The following is a 25,025-nucleotide window of genomic DNA, read 5'->3' as shown; positions in this document are numbered from 1 at the left end:
AGAGAAATTTATGTATTACTGAAAAATTATTACACCAGGGTTTTCGATATCATAAACTAGTCAAAACATTTACTAAATTTTATCATCGGTATAAGGACATCATTCGTAAATATAACTAAACATGCAGACATTTTATACGTTCGGGTATTTCACATCCAATCTTTTATGGTAATATTCTTTACAAAGCACAAAAATGTCAGTATTCACCTCAAAAGCTAACAAAACCTTTAAACAGACTTATTAAGAAGGGATATAGTTACGATACTGTTGTCAGGTCATTAAAGATTGCATATTTTGGCTTTAATATTGATTCACTTATAGGGTCTTTGCATCGGAATTAAACATATTTATTCTAAAACCAGTTGTTGGCATGACACGGGTTATGTTCTCATATATTTTATGATGGTATAATACTTAACCCCTAACAGGTGGGATTGTGCCTGATATTCGTATGATGAAGACATAATCTTTCAATCAGTTTAATTGAGGTCTGGAGCTGACAGTAACTGCTAGTAGTCTGTTGTTATTTATGTATTATTGTCATTTTGTTTATTTTATTTTGTTTCCTATTCTTACATCGGACTCGGACTTCTCTTAAACTGAGTTTTACTGTGCGTACTGTTGTACGTTTGTTTTTTCTACATTGGCTAGAGGTATAGGGGGAGGGTTGAGATCTCAAAAAACTCTTTGACACTTTGACACATTCCCCATTTCCATTCTCAATTTTATTGAACGTTATACATTTATATTTAAATTTTACGCTTTATCCTTGTAATGAAAGAAGACACTAACCTATACTTTTATAATATGATATCATTGGTCAATTAAAAAGGGATAATAAAATTTGGAGATATTCAAAAGTGAATAAAACAAATAGTTTGAAAATTCTAAAACATATCAAAATCAAATAAAAAATGAAATTTAAATTAATCAAATAATAATTTATGAAATTAAAAATAACTTTATGATATCGATTTCCGTAAGCCATACGCGTTTATTTTTTGTTGAAAAGGTACGAGCGTCTATTTTGGAAAGTGGTGTAAAACGAGTGAAAAGGGAAAAGAGTAAGAGCAAAATTTGATAGTGACTTTTTCCTGAGGAAGTGACAACCTTTGTGTATGATATGTATAAGTAGTATTATAGTAAAAACCATGAATTGGAAATAGATAACAAAATGGGTTTAGGTTGAAAAGTGCATTTATGCACATAGATTCCATCACTGCAACAAGTATGTTACGTTTTATCTCCACTTGAGACATTTAAATTTTAATCTTTTTAAATAATTTAAAATTAAAGAAATATCGTAAAAGACGAGTTATAGTGGCGGAATCTGTTTCTTTAACGATTTTAATCCTTCCTTTCCAAACATTTGCAAAAAGTAGTGTTTTTTATATGTGACGTCATCAGGCATGGTCGCAATTTTCATGGCGTCACAATAGGAAATTCAGAAGAAATCAAGGAAATTTAAGGTCATAATTAAATTTCGACCAATCATTTGCTGAGAACAGATATTTCACTAGTGATGAGAAATATTTTTCTCACACCGCTCAGCAAATGTGAACATAACACAAAAATAAGAGAAACGTTATTTCAATATCTTTATTCAAATAGAAATCATAAAGAAATAATGTTGTCATACAAAAAGTAAAATAACCAAAAAAAATGAACTCCGAACAAAAATTTAAACTGTAAAGTCCCTTATCAAATGGCAAATTAAATACCTCAAACACACCAGAGGAATAAAAAACAACTGTCATATTCAAGAAAATGATGGATAAAACCTGGTTTTATAGCTAGCTGAACCTATCACTTGTATGACAATTGCATGAAATTCCTTTATATTGACAATAATGTGTGAATACAACAAAGAGACACATAGGGTAAGTTTGTCAAAAAATGAGGCACAACAGTCAACATTGTTTTATAATCTTAATCACTATAATTTCAAACACATATGTCAACCTAGAAAAAACAAAAAAGCATATAAACAAAGCGCATAAGAAAAAACGAAGGACAAGAATACACAAATTTACCATAGCAGAATAAAACAAAAACGGGATGTATTAGTACCGAGCCTCGTCAAATAGTTATTACAAAATAAAAAGAATAAACAGTAAAAGTAAAAATTTACGAATAAAATAAAAGAACACGTAATTAAGTTGATAAACAACGTAAGTACTTAGAATCTATAGTTCAAACCCATCATGTATTATTTGTGAAGTTGATATAGAATATATATCAACAAGGTCTTGATATTTTCCGATGAACTTGTTTAGAAAAAAAAACGAGAAATTCTTTTACATAACCCTGGTACAAGGTATCTAAAACACGTATGTTATAAGAAAAATGTGTTTGCAATATATCTTGTCAAGTAGTCGATAGAAATAGTCATTTTATTTTTGTAATACTCTTTGCTGTGATATTAGTGAATTTTCCCTTCTTAACAGTAACTTCGAATACATAGTATAAATTTTCATCCTCTTCTATATTCTTCAAAATCTGTACTCTTTCAAAATGACTACTTTTAATAAAACTAGCATATTGTCCTTCTAAGATTTCCTTCGAACATTGGTTGAAGATTGCCACCCATTCACTTTTTGCAGAATCATCTACTACTTCAGCATTAAGTTGCACCATCTTTTTTCCACTCACAAACTTTACGCATTTTTTGCAGTACAGTTTGCAAGCTTTTGGAATAAGCTTGCCATGTGATGGAACGATGCTGCAAGTATCATAGACTAAATCATACTCCTGTTCTTTCCTAAAACTCACCAATTCAACTCCCACGACAGTAACTGTTTCCTGGCTGTATTTAAGTTCTTTGATTTCTTTGATTGACATAGTTCTGTTTGTAAATATATTCAAATTTTCGCCCTTAAGAAGTTTCTTCACCATTCTTTTATCTTCCTGTTTAACCAATTCTGTTGTGCTCACCAAAGTAAGATGAATTTCATTTCCGAACGCACCAACTTTTACAAACGTTGCTTTGACTACATCTCCTGATTTATATTCAAACTTAACGTTTTTTTCCTCCTCCTCATACCAAATCTTTAACATGACTTTTTCTGTGTAGTCTTTTAGCTGTACTGTTCTAAGGTATTTTCGTTTTTTCTTCTGAATTTCTGAGACTGCAATGATAACTGCTTTACTTAAATATACTAACTGATTGATAGGTTTGAGTTGTTTTACATCATTGATTGATAATTCCTTCACTTGAATGTCCGTGATTTTATTGTTATCTTGCAAAGATATCTTTGAATTGTCAAACAAGGTAAGTTCCATGTATGATGGTACTACATTAGCCTGCTTGACTTTATATTTAGAAATTTTGTACACCTTACCAACGGATAATTTGTCTTTAATTGTTTGAGCATTATGTTCGAATGCAACACCCTTTATGAACGTTACGCCATCGCTCAGAATCAAGTCTAGGCGGTATTTTGACATCTTCTTCCTGCGATAAGTTACCAATGCTGCTTTACTTTCAACCTTTAGAAGTATGCTGCTTTTCACAATATACTTTGATGGACTGATTTCCGATAATGAAGAACATGTGTCATTTCTTTTGACACCAGCTACCTGTGAACAAACACGAAAAAGTTTAACTATCTGTTCAAAGTTATTTCCTTTTCATATTGTAAATTATATGTTTAAACAGATGAAAATGCTTTAAAAAAACCACTAAACCCTTTTAAAAGGCTTAAAACACAAAGCTTTGAGGTGAACTTCACCTATGATTCACAATGTGATTACGAAAGATCCCATGGTTCTAGGACCTTTGCTTTCACAGTAATAGGTTATTATGTCTATTCAGAAAACGTCAACTTACAGTAAGGTAGAAATTCTTAGGTCAGAATGTAACATAGTTTCACCTCATGACATAAACATTTTCCTCGATTAAAGACGACTGTAAGTATAACATTTTCTGAGATTATCCCCTATCACAGTATCGGGTAAACAGGTCAAGATCAATCTGATGTTTGATCTAGAGGCATTATCAAGATTACATGAATTGATGATCACAGCTGGCAAAGATCACAGTTACATGTATCTATGCCTTACAGTTTCTGAGTTTTAGTCACATCGATTAATTTTCAAACAAGCATATTTCTACCAAGAAGACCTGGAGTCTTTTCGGTAATTTGTAAAGAAGTACTAACGTGAACAAATTCTAGTCTTCAGATTTTGTCTACTCGTTATAGCTATGATGTTTATCCACTAACACTTTAAAACTTTGAATCAAGCAGGGTATTATAGATCGTAAAAATGCAACAAATAAACTTTTTTTCTCTCAGGGAAGATGTAGATAATGATTTGTTTCTAATTGGCCAAGTTGGTATCCAAAAGCTCAAAATTATATTAAAACAAATTGTTTTTAATTGTAAGAAACGATGACAGTGAGATATAAATGCTGATTTGGTCATTCTATGAAAGATGAAAGATAACTACGAATGCATCAAATTATAAGAAAGCAGACATGAGAGCGTTTTGTGTAATACCAGTTGCAATATACTAGTAGAGTTACCAATTTTTAATCTTTAGTTCATAATCAATGAGTTTTCTCAATAGTTGAAAATGTTTGGTATCTGACAAGAATAATTTGTAGTTTTTGATTTATTAATCTGAGAATTCAACCTTATGATATATTTTTGAGTAATCAGAGTCATTAGTGTGATGAGGGTATCACGTATAAAAATGTATAACAAAATACTAAACCCTAAGGCAATTTCAAAAAAGGGTGAAGTCCATAAAAACTGATAAAAACAAACGCTACTAATCAACGGACCAACTGAAAAACAACTGCCATGCTCTTGACTTGGCAGATACATTTTCCTAAGGAAATGGTGGATTAAGACTGGTTTTCTACATAAGAAAATGCCTGTGCCAATTCAGATTTATGACAGTTGTTCTCCATTCGTTTAATGTTTTTGAGCTTATGATTTTGTCGTTTAATTGGGGACTTTTCGTTTTAAATTTTCCTAAGAGTTTTGTAATTTTGTTATATAACATTTTGCTAGCTAGTTAATCCTTCCTTTAGTATGGCAGTTGTTTATAATTCTAGTATATTAACCCAACAGACATAATAAGTAAATGGAAAAAAAATTGGATCCAGTAGCCAAAACTGTATAAACGTATATCACAGACATGCAATGAAACTGAATATTTTTTTTAAAATGCATACAAATCAATCTTAAAACACATTTTAAATTTCATGCATCCGAAGTTTGACAATGACAATGATAATTTAATTTAAATTATCCAGTCTATCCTCCAAGAAATATACAGGTAATTTTTAGTTCTAATTGACCTTGTTGTACATTTTCCAATTTTAGTTTCAATTGACCTTGTTGTACATATTCCAACGGAAATTTCCTGAAAAACAGCTGCCATGCTCTTGACTTGGCAGATACATTTTCCGAACAAAATGGTGGATTAAGTCTGGTTTTCTACATAAGAAAATGCCTGTGCCAAATTAGAAATATGACAGTTGTTCTCCATTCGTTTTATGTTTTTGAGCTTATGATTTTGTCATTTAATTGGGGACTTTTCGTTTTGAATTTTCCTAAGAGTTTAATAATTTTGTTATATAACATTTTGCTAGCTAGTTAATCCTCCCTTTAGTATGCCAGTTGTTTATAATTCTAGTATATTAACCCAACAGACATAATAAGTAAATGTGAAAAAAATTTGGATCCAGCAGCCAAAACTGTATATCACAAACATGCATTGAAACTCAATATACAATTTTAAAAATGCATACAAATCAATCTTAAAACACATTCTAAATTTCATGCATCCGAAGTTTGACAATGACAATGATAATTTGATTTAAATTATCCAGTCTACCCTCCAAGAAATATACAGGTCAATTTTAGTTCCAATTGACCTTGTTGTACATATTCCAATTTTAGTTCCAATTGACCTTGTTGTACATGTTCCAACGGAAATTTCCTGATAGACATCAAAGACCAATGGCTGTGTGACCAACTGACCTTGTTGCAAATATTTCAACGGGAATTTCCTGATAGACAACTAAGATCAATGGCTGTGTCATTACAACAACCTTCATAATATACTAAAAGGTGTTTTATAGTATTCCTATATATTGTATGTTTATTAATCAATATTTATTGTTAAGAATTTAGATTAAATATTTTGTTATTTCAGTAGCATTCACAAAAAGTTTGTTTCAGTTTCGTTGGGAAAACCGATATGAACAAAGAGATTCATTGATGTAGTAAATTTTACTTACGATACATTTGTCTACAGGAAAATACTCTGAAATGATAGTTTAAAATGAAAAACGATTTGTAGAGAAAATAAAATTACAAACGAAAAGGCATACACATATACATGTATTAAAACGCAGGTCATGAATGAATTTAACACATGATTAAAGTTCAAAGTCTAGGAACTGACATATTCATTCTAGCACTAATATATTACTTTAAAACATTGAGAGGTAGAGTACAAGTTTCAGGCCACGTGTTTTAGGTAAACAACTGTATATAACACCGAGTCAAATCAAAAGTACAGAGAATGACACGCGTACAATAAGGAGAAATACAAATAAAATATAGAATGGTTACGTTGGGTAAAGATTTGTGTGGTAAGAGATACGATATCAAGACAACAAACCAATGTGGTTTATACTGTACTGAAGGACATATTATTACTACGTTAGATTTCACGAGCATTTTTAGAATTGAAATGTTTGTTGTGCTAAAACTTTTCTCCATAATCAATATATTTAATGACATTACAAATACGGTCATTCAATTTCTTCCGACTTTTAGTGCTCTCAAAATAAATTAAAAATCTCGTATAAAATTATGACACCTACTATCATCATCATCATCATCATCATCATTATCGTCTTCATCATCGTCATCATTATCATCATCATCATCATCATCATCATCATCATCATCATCATCATCATCATCATCATCATCATCATCATCATCATCATCATCATCATCATCATCATCATCATCATCATCATCATCGTCTCCATCATCGTCATCATTATTATCATCGTTATCGTCGTCGTCGTCATCGTCGTCGTGGTCGTCGTCGTCATTATCATTATCATCATTATTTTCGATATCGCCTTTGTCATCATCATCTTTTTCTTCTTCTTCTTCTTTTTCTTCGTCGTCGTCTTCGTCTTCGTCTTCAAAATCTTCATCTCCGTGTTGTGTTTCTTTTTGTGCTTTCCGTCGTTTATTTCCTTTTTAACATTCAAATGTGTTATAATGAAAGTTAATTTTAAATATAATTTATCTAAGAATACTTTGATGCACCGCAGCTTAAAAGAAGATTTTAAAAGAGTAAATATCTTTTTGTAAGACATTATTGATACAGGATTTATGATAAGATATGACACGTTCTAATTTTAATCACGATGAATAACTACTTTTGTTTATTAATTTATTTTCGTAGGTTTCAAATTTAGTAGATTGAGGAAAAGGTACACTTTCGTGGTTTTGCTTAATTCTGCATACAGCCCTATAGAAAATTTGTTTTTCGTTGAACAGTTGAATTCGTGGTTCTGCTATACCCGCGAAATCCACGAAAATTGGTATACAACGACAAATAATGAATCCACAGTATCCAGCAATATACTAAAGAGCAATAATTAAATCAACTATGGACCATCGCACGGTCGTCAACATTTTTCAACCCATATACCGTACAGTAAGTTATAAAGACCACGGTCAACAGAAGATGAAACATATAAAAGCAAACTGACAGTATCATGTTACCAATTAAAGTAAAGATAGAGATCAGCTTATCTTATTTTTACACGTTACTATAATTAAGATGTGACATCTGTGTAACCTGAGTGCTTGATTCAAAATACAAAATCATCTTTGTCTTTCCCAGGACTCGAACCCGGGACCTCTGTGTTAACCGACTGAACTAAAGAAGTACTTCTTGAGCTAAAACGCCTACAGCTGACTTAGTATCTTACTAAAGATGGGAAGCAATCCCGTCACACTTCCCCAATCTTAAGAATCATCTTTGTATTTTTTAGTTTGACGCCAAATGTTACAGGAGAGCATGATTCATCAAATAAAATCATCTTTGTCTCCTCCGGGACTGGAACCCAGGACCGCTGTGTTACAAGGCTGCACGTTAATCGAGTGAGCTAAAAAGGGACTTCATTAGCTCAACCGCTTACGGCTGACAAATTTTCTACTTATATAAGAAAGAATTACTGTCAATGTTAAATGATTAACTGTTTAATTACCATCTACTTGACACAGTTATGGCATATTGTTTGTGAGAATTGGTTTCATAAAGGCGACTTTAAATTTGTATTCTACAGATGAAACTATCATTTGACGAAAGTGTCCTCGTTATTAAAGCTTTCTTTTGAATACTAAAAGGATTTGTACGGAGCACATGCAAAACAGAAAAAAAACGAGTCATTCATTTAAAACAGATTAAGGTGGCTCACCCCAATAAGGACCCCCGGTAGAATTTTTTTATTTTCACATATTTTGTAGAATTTTTTATGCTGAATCCAAAAATGCAAAGAAAAAAGGGGGTCACCAGGCTCGTTTTCCCCTCAAATGGAAGCGAAATGTGCGATTTTGACCCTATTTCCAAACTTTTCCCCCCTTTCAACAACAACGTCTACATCAAATTCAAAGACTTTTAGAACCATGTCAGTATGATTATTATGTGAAAAAACAATTAAATTTAAAATGTAAACGTTCCCCTTGGTTGTTTTAGACTTAAAAATTCTTTTATTTTCAGATTTATGTCTAAATTTGGCATTTTTTAATTTCAGTTTAAGGCTAAAAATATTGGTTATATCGATTTTTCGTAAAATTTCCCCGGTAGATTTTTTTCAAAAACGGATATGTCAAAGCTATGAACTTTTCGAGCATTTTAAGGTAAAATAAAATGGGGGTCACCAGGCTTTTAAAAAAGTTACGAGCTTTTGTTTAACCCCTCTACCCCATGAGGTCTGATTTCAATGCACTCAATTAATTACTTTCTTGTGAATTTTTATTGCTGTCTTTAAATAAAATAATGTTTGTCATTATATCAATGGACGATAGCTGAATATAAGTGTGGTTAAGCTTTTACTGTTTGTTATAAAAAAGTGAAATTTTGATTATTTTGGTGAAATACGGTAATTTTGTCTGGCGCGAGTTGCTTCCCTCTTATTTGGCGCCATAATCGGACAACAGAAATTTCAGGGTCGCCATTGCTGAGCAGCATACTGCACTGATAAATACGACCATGTGCATGAATAACAGACATAGTGGCGAATAGACAACGATGAATGTAGAGTCATTACATAAGAAAACATAGATTTTAATATATTAGACAGCCAAATGTTATCAGTATCACGAAAAATACAAAGTGGGGGGTTATCTCAAAATACTCGCTACTGTAGAAAATCACTGCGGCTGAAACCTTGCATGGGCTAAATTTCTGTTCTATGTATAATCGTTATGGCTGGTATTTTATTTATGTGTTTACTTGACCCTTAACCTGTTTACTGGCAAGTTTTGAACATGTATAGCCTGTTTTGAAAAATATCAGTGTCAAAACTTAAAACAGTCAAAGTGGAGGGGATGGTCATTTTCAGCATCTGCGCTACCGTTAGCGTCAAATGAGTCTTGATTTTATATCGGCATTCGTAAAATCTAATTTAGGGTCAGATGGAGTAAAATATTTATCGTTAACGTCTATAATGACTAGTAAAATGGTGTACCCCATAACTTCCCTCGGACAGGGGTTCATGATTCCCACTCCCTATCCCCAACCTCTATTTCTCTTCCTTTTTACTCTAAAAATTCTCCCCTAACTTCTACCTCCATCCCCCTTGCTCCCAGACAAAAAAATGGCAAAATATATTTCCCAGATTATTCATTCCCCCTTTCTTCGAATTCTTGTCTTTTCACCCAAAATCATGTTCGCTCCAATTCACTTTTACATTCCCACCCTGAGTCTGTTTGTACCCTTCCTTTTATCTAAATCATGCTTTTGTTAGTATAGTTCTATAACACTATAAAATAAAGATATATTAAGTTTATTTTTATTGTTTAAATATAAAGTGACTCACACGAGATCAAAGGGTTTTTCTATTTATAATCTTCATAAGATTTACTTCTACCAAATTAGTTACTTAATTTTCACTTCAGACCAGGCTAACTAACGGCCATGCACATGATACCCCCTTTTCTCGCTTCCTGATCCCTCATTCCTATGTTCCCTTACCCCTGTCCACCCGCTCAAGGGGTTCGATTGTTTCATTTGTTTTTTTGAGAATATGAACGGCCTAATTTGTAAACATTTTATTGATGGATTCGTCTTGATCACAATTTGTTTACAATTAGCATCCCCCCCTCCCTGTCTCTCTTTGGTATAAAACATTTCATAATATCAAGTATCAGGTTTAAACATACACGTACATGTAAGGCTTATCTTGTTTACCTAATAACACATACATTTGAGTTGAAAAATTCATTATTGTTTTGTGCTTAGTATTTTTAAATACAAAATTTGTGTATCCCATATTCCAAACAAGGTACAAGACACCTCAGCATAATTTGGTTGACGAGGAGTACAAATGTAGCTCAGCTGCATTTCAGAATTTTTAGGCAGAGAAATAACTTGTCCCTGGCAGCGAAACAGCATGCCCCGAAAATTCTGTATTCAACATATAAAAATAAATCACTATTTTCACTTGCTGTGCACGTAATTTTATTTTGTTTGCTCATTATTGTTGCCACAAATTCTTCATTTTTTTACGCCGTAGCGGAGGGGGCATTAAGTTTTACCCTTGTCTGTCTGTACGTACATGTACATCCCAAAATTGGTTTCCGTTCTCTAACTTTAGTTTGCCTCAACCAAATGTTATGAAACTTATACAAAATACTTATTACCAACAAACACAGATCAAATATGAATTTTTTTTGGTGGTGTCACTTTTACTGTTCTGGAACTTTGCCCCTTTACAAATGGAAAAATTGCTGAATTTTTTGTTTCCATTCTCTAACTTTAGTTTGCCTCATCCAAATGTTATGAAACTTATACACATTACTTATTACAACAAATCTCAGATCAAGTAAAAAAGTTGGGTAGTGTCACTCTTACTGTTCTTTAGTTATGTTCCTTTACAACTTAATATGCAAGCGGGGGCATCATCTGTGTCCCATGGACACATTCCCCATTTATTTAAAATATGAATTAGATTGTGCTTTTAAATGTCAATCATGGTTGATTTTCTGACAGAATTACTCTGACATTTAATGTCAGGTTTCAAGTACATGTAAGAGGAAGGAGTGATTTGTTGTGAAAGATCCTGGAATGTTCAACTTTACTTGGAAACTATTGGCAAAGTACTGACAGAATTTACAGGAGAAGCCAGTATCATCTTGTCTTGCAATTGGGAACTATAATATGTAAAGTGATGAAACTTATGAACAACCAACATTAGAAGCCAAGATCAACAATACTTGGAACTACATGTATAATCAAAGTACTGTCAGAATCCATATGAGAGAACCCAAGTTCATCTACACTTGGTGTCTATATACAATGTTTTGTCAGAATCCACTCAAGAAGCCAAGATCAACTATAATTTGGAACTATATGCTTTAGTGCTGTCAAAGTCCATAAAAAGAAAATCCAAGATCAAAAGGACCTACTTTACCTACATAGTGTACTTGTCCCAATGATGAATACAGATTATTGAGTCTTATAAAAAACACTGAAGATTAATATTGATATAAAAATAATGAAAATGCAGAGCTGATCAGCTAATGATAGTACATGTACATGATGTATACATGTCAACAATTACAAGTATATTGAAATTAACAATGCTAATAAATGTTTTATAAATTTGATCTCATAGACATTTGAGGAATAAAAATAAAAAAATATTTCAAAAAATGAATTTTAATAGAGCTGAACTAATTTTTTTTTGCTGTCTGTAGTGAATGTTGCTGCAAACACAATTCATGATATGCAAACTGCAATATATGCAGTTGTCCTTAATACAGAAGGTAGCTAATGAGATTTGTAAATTTTGGAAATTATAATACCAAGTGGCAGTTGTGGTAAATGCACATGCCTTTGCCTCATCTTTTACCTCACTAACCCCTGACCTAAATGGCCACTTGAATTATTTTACATCATTTGGCATTTGTTTTCCATCCATATGCTATTCAGTTTTTATTTCAAAAGTTATATTTTCTGGATAAAAGGAGAAATAAAATACAGTCATGAGACAGCAACCAAACAAAACAACCAAAAGAATTATATATTGTCTTGGAAAACTTGTGTCTCACTATTAACTGACAACATTTTTACCTACTGTAAATTCAGAATTATTGCGTGCATTTATTTTTGCGATTTTTGACGAATTGACTAAATTGCGAGTTTAATTATTGCGATTACAAAAAAAATCTGCATAAAGATCTATAATTCAGTTTTCAGAATGCAAGTTCTTATTATTGCGATATTCACCTTGTTGCATTATTTGCATTAATAAAAACCTCACAATAATTTCTGAATTTACAGCACCACAATGATCCAGATTAATATTGTTTTGTAAATTTAGATATGCACTCAAATTGATACAGATTGCTACAAAGGTCTCAACCTCATTTCATGGATCAGTGATCAAGGTTAAAGTTACATGATTAGGGTTGTTTATCAGATACTGTTAGCAAAAGGTCATTTGTCAATGTCATGTTTTTGTGTTTTTGTCTGTTTTTTTCTAATACTAAATGTACATGTAGTAGATAAACTATATGTATGCAATAATTCACAAATGTAAGGAGTACATGTCTGTCTGGCAGATGTCATTGACCACATTTGCAAGGTTTATTGGTCAATGGTAAGTCCTCTTTTAACATGCTACATTGTGTAATCAATAGGTTATTATATTTGGTGTATAGTATGATTATTAAATGTATATATTGAAATATAAAGTAAAAAGATGTGATATGATTGTAAATGAGACGCCCCACAAGAGACCAAATAACACAGAAATAAACAACTAAATGTCACCATACAACCCTCGACAATAAGTAAAACCATTACTGCATAGTTGGGTATAAAAGGCCTCCAAATGACAAATGTACAATTTAAAACAATTCAAATGAGAAAAACTAACAGCATGATTTATGTACAAAATAATGAATGAAAAACAAATATGCCTGTCTTACAGGGTCTATCTGAACTTAATCTCATGTTCATGGTTTTGTCTGTTACTGGCATACTATATATATGTTTCAAAATATTTGGTTGATGGGGTGATTGTAACAGAGGCGGGTTTAGGGGGAGGGCCCATCGGTTGATTAATTAGGGAATCATTGAAGCATGACTGGAGCAGGCCTCTCTTAGGCAGTCCCCCCTACCCTTTTCGTTAAAAATTCTGGTTCCGCCACTGTGTAAGGCTGGCTTGGATTGGTTTATCTGATCATTAATAATATTATTTTTTCTGATACTTGTAGTAAACTTTATCTTTAGGAATATCAATATAAAACCAATCATGAATGATGATTAGTAAAGCAGGTGAGACATTTCAGCTTGTGCACTCTTGTTAACACAAAAATTATATAGACCGCTGCCACTAAAAAATGAATGGAGAATGCATGCTTGGTATGGACAAAATTCCTCCTTTTTACCCTACGAGGCTGCGTATTTATCTCGGGGGGGGGGGGGGGGGGGGGCACTTCCTTTATTCAAGGTGATAGGACGTGCCGCTAGAATAGGTCACCTTTTCAAGCTTTAAATTATGTGAATAGGTCGGGAAAACTATCAAAAATATATGATAAGGTCAATAAAGTTTCCATAACTTCTTCGTCTGTCATCTTTCTTGGTGTTCCCGGGTGTGATTTTATCAACCAAATTTTCTCTTTTAACACTTTGGTATTCTAGTCTTACATTACACTACATGAAACCCAAGCATTATAGGGAACAGGTTACATTTTTACCTACGCAATATATGAAAAGTTATACATTTTTGAAATATAAATTATATGAAAAAGGTGGGCCCCAGCGGCACCCCTATCAATTAAGTATTGAAGTGCCCCCACCCCCTGAGTTATTTATACATCCTGCTGTATGAACACCCTGTCATAGCAAGGGATTATCTGTCAGATTAGGGAAGTCATATTTCTATACCCTACGATATGAAAATAAGGAGATGTGGTATGATTGCCAATGAGACAACTATCCACCAAAGTTCAAATTTAAAAGTCAATATTAAAAAGAAATTTCATCTCCATATTATCATCATAGGCCGATAATTATGTTTCTTTGCAGCTAGCAGGTGGGTCAAACCAGTGTTCACACATCATTATAAATGTTTTCATGCATCATAGTATTTCTTGCCGCAATGACACACTCCACTTTAATTTTTTTTAAATCGAGAACTTTCCTTATTAGCTTCCCTTTTGAAAAAAACGCATGTCAAAAGTAAGGCAGAAGTTAAAGTTTGCCAATATCACCGACTAATATAGCGGCCCTGTGTACTGGGCGGAGTTTTAAAATTACAATCCCAACTTTTCCTGAACCTATAGTAAGTAGTATAGATTTTGTTTATATATAATGTCTTTAACTGGTAGTGTTTGGAACTGCCCGGTAGACTGTGTATGTGTGTCCTAGGTAAAATCCCGACTTGGTCAAACCAAATATTTTGCGGTTCTACGCAAAGCATGCGGTATTGATCGAGGATAATTGCATATACCGATATATAAGGTCGGAATACTAGTAAGGTCCCGGTTGCTATTGACCAATTTTCATCTACATGCTCAAAGGTGGAAAACTGCAAATTATTGAAGTGTACGGTTTTTTTTTCTGCGTAAAACAAAAAATGTGTTTTTATAATAGTTTTTACGCTGATATTTCCTCTTTTTTTTTCTTTTTTTTAATGCGAACTCTGTTGGCATATTTATAGATACAACAGAAAATAGAAAATTAACAAATAGCAAAATAAGTAAAAGGAAAATATCATAAATAGAAAACATTGGCCCCGAGGTCTCATGTTATAGGACCAGAGTTCCAAAAATCATAGAATCATGATACGAGAAAAGGAGTAAGTCCGGTAAGGGCCGATTTTGGCCTCAAACTTCAAGTTTATCTGATAAAAGATTTTGGACACTTTTTAAACACTTAAGTGTCTACTTTATTAGATTCAATTAGTTTATGTGAAAGATTCGGACTGATTTAGTCATTAAAGACGCTCAAATTCAAGCTTTAATATTAAAAATCTATCAAATATGCCATAATATGTCCCTTTTCAGATGTTTTTTGTCAAAAATGAAAGTGGCCGCATCCGTGTTCATCCTCAATCTTTATATATGTTATGTATTATCATCAAATACAACTTACGTTTAAATATTAAGAATGAACACAAATGCGGCCACTTCCATTTAAGACGAAAACCGTCTAAAAATTCACTCAAATGCCCAAATTGTGAAGATTTCAGTAATTTAGCATGATTTATCGATGCTATTACCCGATACATGTGCATTGTATTGTCAAAAACAGCCCATACTTATGTAGCAGAAGTATTCTTCTTTCCAATAAGAAGCTAAAAGTTAACATTTTAACAATTTTGTAAAACTGCTATATTTTGGGGCCAAAAAGGGGTCTTAGTGGACCTACTTCTTTGTTAGATATCTTCGTGCCCATTATTTGATAAAATATATAAATCTTTAAATAAAAATGTTATGTGTGACTGTCAAGTATTTAGTCTTTGTTTGAAAATTGTAATGTTCAATTTTTTTTTTGGAAAATAAAAAATACTTAACTATTATCAAAATTTTGCAGTGTTAAAATATTTCATATACTCCGGAATTGTTATGTTCAAATATTTTTGGCAAATAAAAAATACGTAACTATTATCAAAATTTTGCAGTGGGAAAATATTTCACATACTCCAGAATAAGATCCTACCAATACTTGGAAAGTAAAAAAGAGATTTATGACAGTAACAAAATGTTATAATACGCCAAACGGATAAAACGGTTAAAAGCTCATTAGAGCTTATGTTGACTCTGTTTATATACTTTGCCGACTCTAAAAAAAGCTTATTTATTATCCTTTATTTATTTATTATTTATAGCGTGCAGACGAACCCCGATGCCTTTATACTATAATAGCATACTATATGTGTTTTACTTGTTTTTGAACGCCGTAAGGTGACATACAGTTGTTTATTAGTACATCGCTATCCTTTGTTTACGGTTAAACGTTGCATCATTGGCAAAATATTTTCATATATATTATACTAATACATCTAAAAGACATCTTTTGATATATTCAACCAGTATTTAAATGAAAATAGGGTGCGAACGGATCCAAGGGGCGATCATGTAGGGTGAGAATGTGTTTTTGGAGCGAACGCACCAGATACCGTCGTACATGTCAATATTTATATTTTCTTCTTTTTTTTTTTAAATGTTATGCTTTAATATATCATGTATAATTATGTCCTTTTTATGTGAAAAAATGAACAAACCACTTTGTAGTTCTGACCGTACATATTTCCTGTTAATTTGCAGAACGTTTTGCATGGTTTGTTGACATCGGGAAAGGGTGCTTTCATACACGCCCGCGTTCCAACGTCGTCAAAACTATTTTTGAGAAAACCCCTCAAAGCGACCGTTTCCAGGGCGCTCGTCGTTAGAAACATGCGTTAAAATATGCGCACTGTTAAAGGGCCGAGCCACCTTAAGTAATATTGTAAGCCTATCTTTCTTCTTTTTTTAGATCTTTCTCACAGCAGACGGCTTTATCAAAGATACAGGACACAATTTTGCATTCAGTTTTCTAAGTACCGTTTGATCAAATAAGAAAAAAACATGTGAAGCTTGTGCGCGAGTGTATTTTTGAGACTCGAATAGTCGTAAATATTTTTGAAACATTGTATTAACTAAGCACTTCTTACCATTTACTTTTTCTCCATCATTCCGTTCATCTGTAACTTCTCCCTCCGGCGAATAATTATTGTTTTCAAACTCTCTATCCTTATATTGTGCATGATCGTCTGCAAAAAAAAGCACACAATAAGCAAGCAACATGTTGTTTCAATTTGTTCAAATCACCGAATCAAGTCGTTGATAATACAAGAACAATTTACATGTAACATGTATAATAATTAAGACAAACCAGCTCTTTTTGTGCTAAAAAGTATATAATTGTATAACACATTTTATAAATAATAATGGAGACTACTGTGTGCATTCAGATAAATGTAGGGACGTGTGTTGTTGATTATACAGTGCATGGATGAGACAATCAATGTATTGTTAAAAGTAAATCAGGTGTTTTGTCATATGGATTAAAACGGCGGACTCAATGGATTCAAATGTAACGCACTGCTTATTCGGGTTTTACTTCAGCCTAACATGGATTTCAAGTTGTTTTAATTAGAGCACTAATGACGAGACTTTTAAAGACGAAATGCGCGTATCGCGTTTAGCAGTAAAATCATGGTAACTTTGATTTTTTAAATATTGTAAGCCAGTTATATTTCGTGTACATTAGAGTCACTAGTCATATACAACAATGACTATGGACACAATCGTAACAAGATTAATTTTTTTTTGAATGATTGTGTTTAATTGACTTTATTTTTGATTTACGGTTTTATTTTACTAAATTATCTCATACAGTGTGGTTATTGTTTGCTAAACTTTTTTAATTTATACCATAATAGTGTTTATAAGTTTGTAAACTATGAATACAGTTTTCTTTTATTTTAATTGTAAAAAAGTCTTATTGAAATACAATTAGCTTATGATAAACATAAATATCGTATATAAATATAATTATCTTATGTTAAGATACCTAGTTCTTGACATAAATCGTTCCTGTCAACATCAGCTAGTGCTTTTTTCAGCCGCTGTATCATTTCGTTTTCATCACACTTAAACTGTCTCTGCCATTCTAGCAAACCTTTAAAAGCCTTTCGATGAACGGATTTATTGTCCTGTTCAATTTGATCAATAGTATAGTCTTTCACCCCAAGAAAGATCAAAATGTCATGGTAATTGCTTGGAATCTTTTTTGCTAACTTCAATAGATACTGTTGGGTTAATATAACTGTATTGTAGAAATAAATACATCATAGTATGACAAAAAAATATGCCATAACTGACGACGAAAGATGGATCTTTTGATGCTCAAATTTAAGCATCACTAAAACAACTCAGGATTGACTAATTTGGTTTTTTATTGAATGATAAGACAACGTATGCATTTTAAGAAGTTGCTGTAGGAACAAAAACATATGCTGGAAAAATTAAGAAACAGAGTAAAGGCTTTTGCCCCGAAAGTGTGTAACGCAAGACTGTAGAAAGTCTCTTATGTAGGTTATGATAGTTGAACCATACAAACAACATATTTGACGATTGTTTTCAATGAGCTCATCATTTCAACATTTATTATAATTGACATTGACTACCCATGATATGTGTTGTACTTGTCGTCAGAGTTTTATAATATTCTTGCTTCAAAATAAAACGTTATGCCTGCAAGATATAAGGACTAACGTAGTTATCATATTCATTGTAAATGATACAATTATCTAGATGGAATACAACTTATACTGAATTTGACATTTTCACAATTTATATACAAGGGTCAATAATTAGGCATTTTAAGTCGAAACGCGCGTCTGGCGTACAAAATTATAAGCCTGATATCTTTGTTGAGATATTTGGTATTTTAATAAATTTCTACATATAAATAGGTCACCGTGATTCTATATGACCAAGACAACAAAAAACGAGACCGAATAAAACCCAAATTGCAATTTCTACACTCCAATGTAAGAGTTAGAAGATACGTATGATTGTAAATGAACAAAATCTTAATAAGAGAATAAGTTAAAATTCCAACTTTTGAAAATCAAGTTCATTATTTATGTTACTTGATATTACGCATCGCAGTTGGGGTAAGATGATATTCAATTTCCTTGAGCCGTACAAATAAAACTTTTCAACTTTACTTAGTAGATAATCGTTTTTTCAATTCTTTCTAAAATTTAGAAATAGAGTCAACCCTGCGAATGTTTGGATCAAGTTTATTCCACTCACGTATAGTGGAGGGAATAAACGATTCATTAGTAAGGTATAGTATACAAAATGGAACAATGATATCATGACCATTTCGTAACAGATAGTTGGTTGTACTTTGTACAGATGGTAGAACACGATTACATAGGTCAAATAAAAACAAGGTCGTTAAACAAACCCCCTCTCAACGTCGTTGGGTTCGTTTTGCTCGATTCTTGATTTTCTTTATTCTTGTGTTTTCGTCTGTCCTGGATTTTCGTTTTAATTGATTCCTTAGTAGTTTTTATTTGATAGTATAATAAGCGCGAACTTCGTGGTCATGGCAAAGAAGTTAAAACAGACTGTTTTTATGCACCAGAGGGGCATATTGACAATTATTGTCTATTCAGTCATGCTCGATGCCAAAATATCTAATTAGCAAAAATCTTATACGAACGTTAGAGAGCGGATCAAACAACAACAAAAAAACATCTGAAGTATAGTCAAATTTTCATATAAAATGTTCGACACTGCTTTTGCATTTTAAACCAGAACGACGTCTTGTAACTGTATTTTTTGTCTGCATTTGTGTATACAAATGATCTTTTTATTGAAATAAACGTGTCGGTATGTTGCGTTATTTATTAAAAATTGTGTTCATAAACAACGATAATCCTAGAAGTTGAAAAATAAACATTCTGAATACTCACTGTATGGGTCTGGAGCCAGTTTTCTCTTTTTTGGTTTGCTCGCCATTCTGAAAACAGGAATTCATAATAAAAATGTTTGACAGTTCAACAGATTACAATTACTACTATCAACAATTGATTCCACCGGGAAAATAGGCGTACAAAATATACGAACACTAAATGATCCATGCAGCCCATATAGCAAAAATTAGGCTTAGTTAAATGTGATCGGTATAAACTGTGCATTAAACGTTGCCTTTTATTATGCAAAAGTAACATGCATAGTTCATAAAGCAAAATTGACTTGGAAAATTTAATCAAAAGACGGCACAAAACATTTTGATTGCCAATTGTTATCTCCAGAAATTAGAAAAAGGTCTACTATTTCTTATTGTTTTAAATGAACCTTTGTGCAATGTAAATGTTATTTTTTCTGAAATTGTTTAACATTTCACAGCTGTATAATACTGTTACTTTAATTATGCATCCCTTATTTTATTGATTTTGTTTTTACATTGTATCATAGATCAAATTTATTCGTTGAGTGTATTTGCACGTGTGTTAATTTGTCTTTTGATTGACTTAAGCCATTTCAATTTATATTTTATAGCGTGTATTTCTATGTTGTGATGTTACACTATTGTTTCAGATAAAGGTGAAGGTTTGGTTTGGTATTTGTTTGCACCTGTCCTAAGTCAGGAATCTGATGTTCAGTAGTTGTCGTTTGTTGATGTGGTTCATAAGTGTTTCTCGTTTCTCGTTTTTTATATAAATTAGACCGTTGGTTTTCCCGTTTGAATGGTTTTACACTAGTAATTTTTGGACCCTTTATAGCTTGCTGTTCGGTGTGAACCAAGGCTCCGTGTTGACGACCTTACTTTGACATATAATGGTTTACTTTTATAAAATGTGACTTGGATTGAGAGTTGTCTCATTGGCACTCATACCACATCTTCTTATATCTCTTTGATAATCTAAAACTGTTCTGTTCTTTTATTTTACTGTTTTGCCTTTTTTTAGGTTAGAGATTTGATTTAAATCCTTCTCAAATAAATCGTGTCATTTTATTGACACTGAGGGATGAGTTTTTATTAATTTTGCAATCGAACATGTTTTAAATTCAATACTGAAGGTTTAATCATTTGTTCGTTTCCGTCGAATATGTACACTTTGACATTATTTTTTGTCGTTTCATAAATATTTCTGCTTGTTTATGGGGTTTGTATGAAATGGGGACGTACCGATATTTAAATTCGTAAAAATTCCTTGTCAATAGATTCTTTCATCAAGGTTTTCATAGATAACTTTTATATTCCTTGTTTTGTGAAAATTTGATAAATTTAATCTTACTTCTAAGACAGGAAGAATAAAGCATCGGCTTATTATTATGGAAATAAATGTCAATTTAACAAATATTATGAGTTCAATATGAAATGAGGAGATGTAGTGTCTTTGCTGATGAGGCAACTACATATAAGCCACTAAAAACTTGGATACTAGTTGCATGTACTTGTCCGAGATTTGCTACAAAATACAATGCATACGAGACCTCAAGTATCGTCTCTGAAACGTCAAACGCCTGAATCTTGAAAACGAGATCTTTATACGTCACTCAAGTCATATTGCACATATTTCAACAACATACTTTTAAATTCTATTGGGCCTACATCATTGTCGTTCAATCTTTACAGATAAATTATAATTATTATAGATTTTCTCCTTATGAAATATTTAGAATCGTGTTCAATTTAGGTAAGTGGATCTTAGTTTTGAATATTTATCATAACATACTTTTGTGATGAAATATGACGAACGATACAGTTCTTACATTAAGAAAGTGTTATCTAAAATTCATTAATGACATTAAAGATTTCACTCATTTGATTTGGAAGCACCCTTTTACAAACAGAGGTGACGTGTTTGTAACTATCTCAAGACATTGCAAGCAACAAGTTGTCACACTTTCTGTTTTTTGAGACGGGGTCACTCTTCGTTTTGTAAATGAAAGAAATCAAGATATCTTTTTTTCAGAGAACATACGACTTTTACACAAATTTTTATCAATATTTGTTATCTGTATCGAGACTTCATATTTCATATACTTGTAGGTAGAAACAAAGTATAGGTACAAAATGAAAATGAATTAATCACTTTTACAAATTTAACTTCAAAACTGTTTGCGGAATATATTTTACTGATTTCTGTTAGAAATTCGTCTGTTGGTGTGCCGGTAATATGTAGTTTACCTGTAAAAATACAAGTTATTATCATGAGAGAATAAATATAAGACTATAAATATGTACATATACTTTTGTATTCAAAAATGTATTAAGAAAAATACCGAACTCCGAAGTAAATTCAACAATTAGGAAGTTCATATATAAATCTGAAAAAAATATACGCTCGACTATACATTGCTATAAACTTCAAATAATATGTACAGTAATATTAACGGTACCATTTACATTTCACCAGCTGTGAATTTTAACATGTAATGGCTCTTCAGTGATACATGAGGCTAAAATATATAAATTACAAACTTAATTCAAACGTCGAAGAGCTGGTAAAACTAAAAAGTAGCGGAAGTCAAGGAATACGAGAAAAAAAACCAGGGAGATTACTTCCTCAATTTAAATTGATTTTGATACTTTATAACAAAAATGTCAATACCTCTATATCCGTATTTTCATGCCAGTAACGAAGTGCTTCAGGCTACTGTAAACCAGGAAATAGTTTTCGCGCTATCTTTTTTTTCTCAATCTATTAACACAATCTAAATTCGCATCGTTTGAATTCGTGATATCACGATGGCCTATATAAATATTTTCTTAAATGCTTTAGAAAGTGAGCAACTTTACATGTATCGTAAATCAAGTGATAAAATCAATCCAAGTTTTAGATGTTAGAGTAAATTAAAAGATAGGCTGGTGATACCCTAAAGGAGTAACATCCAACCAAAAGAAGTATCGACCTTCTGGTATTAATATTATTATAGTCACAAATTGTATTGCATCAAGTGTCCATGTTGACAATGAATGTCTCTCTATTTAACGCTTAACTGGAAGTTGTTAATTTGCAGTGACACTTGATGTATCAGCTTCTAAATCCTTTATGTTTTCACCGCTGTTTGCATTTTGTTGAAGAGTTCATCAAATAAAAATGAAAAGCTTTGCATTTTCACAACTAAAACTCTCTAACTACTTATTGTTATAAAGATTAACTGGTTCTTGTCCCTTTGGTTACTGGCTGTAGACAATAAAAAAAGTAACAATTGTCTATCGTTTGATTTTTTAAACCTTTATTTTCACAAAATTGTTTGATTTTTTGGTTTTTTATTTCAGTTTATCACAAGTTTTCCTTGTACAATAGGTAAAACAACTGTTTTCGGTCGAATGAGACAAAATATACTTAAGGAAGTTCGATAATCAGTTTCAAAATAACAAGCTTTTCAGAACACTAGTATATATTGATAGGGGATTAGTAAAGGAACAAAAAGAGCAAGAAAAAATATTGGTTCGTTTGCTTGTTTATGAGATATTAGCCATTGAAATTCCGACGGGAAAATGTTCTCTCTTGATTTTTCATAGCTTTATCATTGACAAGTTTAAGTTCTCATAAACTATTAAAAAATAACAAAGATTTTATAAGATTTTTACAAATGCCTTATAATTATACATGTAAAAGATTTATAAAAAGAAAAATGGGAGTTATTGGGCAGAATATTTTAAGGCATTCAAAGGGATAAAACCACAGGATTCCGAAAATCTGACAAAAATTCCAAAACATGACAAGCGAACATCCTTAAGGGACAATGAAAACCCATAAACAAAAGAGAGCAAAACTAAAACAAAATATACACACTCATACATTCACACACACTTCACATATTTCGCGTTATAAAAGATAACCACACCCTTTATAGCTTGCTGTTCGGTGTGAGCCAATGCTCCGTGTTGAAGGCCGTACCTTGACCTATAATGGTTTACTTTTATAAATTGTAACTTGGATGGAGAGTTGTCTAATTGGCACTCATATAAGATCTACCTATATCTATCTACAAACAAACAAATCAAAATAAAATTGAGAATGGAAATGGGGAATGTGTCAAAGAGACAACAACCCGACAACAGAGCAGACAACAGCCGAAGGCCACCAATGGGTCTTCAATGAGCGAGAAACTCCCGCACCCGGAGGCGTCCTTCAGCTGGCCCCTAAACAAATATGTATACTAGTTCAGTGATAATGGACGTCATACTAAACTCCAAATTATACACAAGAAACTAAAATTAAAAATGATACAAGACTAACAAAGGCCAGAGGCTCCTGACTTGGGACAGGCGCAAAAATGCGGCGGGGTTAAACATGTTTTTTGAGATCTCAACCCTCCCCATATACCTCTAGCCAATGTAGAAAAAACAAACGTACAACAGTACGCACAGTAAAACTCAGTTTAAGAGAAGTCCGAGTCCGATGTCTGAATAGGAAACAAAAGAAAATAAACAAAATGACAATAATACATAAATAACAACAGACTACTAGCAGTTACTGACATGCCAGCTCGAGACCTCAATTAAACTGATTGAAAGATTATGTCTTCATCATATAAATATCAGGCACAATCCCTCCTGTTAGGGGTTTAGTATTATACCGTCATAAAATATATGAGAAGAACAAAACCTGTGTCATGCCAACAACTGGTTTTAGAATAAATATGTTTAATGCCGATGCAAAGACCCTATAAGTGAATCAATATTAAAGCCAAAATATGCAATTTTTAATGACCTGACAACAGTATCGTAACTATATCCCTTCCTAATAAGTCTGTTTAAAGGTTTTGTTAGCTTTTGAGGTGAATACTGACATTTTTGTGCTTTGTAAAGAATATTACCATAAAAGATTGGATGTGAAATACCCGAACGTATAAGATGTCTGCATGTTGAGTTATATTTACGAATGATGTCCTTATACCGATGATAAAATTTAGTAAATGTTTTGACTAGTTTATGATATCGAAAACCCTGGTGTAATAATCTTTCAGTAATATATAAATTTCTCTCGCTAAAATTTAATACGTCTTTGCTGATTTTAGTCATAAATTGTAACTCATAACAATACAAAAACAGGTCCGCAATAAGTGGTGCACAGTTAGTCCCCATTGGAATTCCGATAACTTGACGATATACGGAATCTCCAAAGCGAACAAAAATGTTATCAAGTAAAAATTCAAGGGCAGATATAGTATCAAAGCATGTCCAATTGACATAGCTCTTTTGTTTTTTGCTACTAAAAA

The 25,025-nt window shown here is 32.2% G+C and overlaps 1 protein-coding gene across 5 annotated transcripts in view; it reads right to left on the bottom strand.

Moving 5' to 3' along the window:
* Positions 1–1,585: 1,585 nt before the first annotated feature.
* Positions 1,586–25,025, bottom strand: part of LOC127717618 (MATH and LRR domain-containing protein PFE0570w-like) — a 28,890-nt gene continuing 5,450 nt past the window's right edge. For 2 of the 5 annotated variants that reach the window (XM_052223333.1, XM_052223334.1), the window contains exons 2-8: positions 21,887–21,981; positions 19,757–19,803; positions 17,839–18,093; positions 16,937–17,035; positions 6,845–7,234; positions 6,254–6,279; positions 1,586–3,579 (exon numbers count right to left, since the gene is read on the bottom strand). In XM_052223333.1, coding sequence (XP_052079293.1) covers positions 2,389–3,579; positions 6,254–6,279; positions 6,845–7,234; positions 16,937–17,035; positions 17,839–18,093; positions 19,757–19,802 — 2,007 coding nt within the window. In that variant the 5' untranslated portion in view covers position 19,803; positions 21,887–21,981 and the 3' untranslated portion in view covers positions 1,586–2,388. The remainder of the gene's footprint in view (positions 3,580–6,253; positions 6,280–6,844; positions 7,235–16,936; positions 17,036–17,838; positions 18,094–19,756; positions 19,804–21,886; positions 21,982–25,025) is intronic. The other 3 variants (XM_052223337.1, XM_052223335.1, XM_052223336.1) reach the window with 3 other exon arrangements.

The sequence above is a fragment of the Mytilus californianus genome, unplaced genomic scaffold (genome assembly GCF_021869535.1).
Source record: "Mytilus californianus isolate M0D057914Y unplaced genomic scaffold, xbMytCali1.0.p SCAF_10, whole genome shotgun sequence".
Taxonomy (NCBI): Eukaryota; Metazoa; Mollusca; class Bivalvia; order Mytilida; family Mytilidae; genus Mytilus; species Mytilus californianus.
Note: the sequence above shows the minus strand (reverse complement) of the source record. Positions and strands in the feature narration are given on the sequence as shown.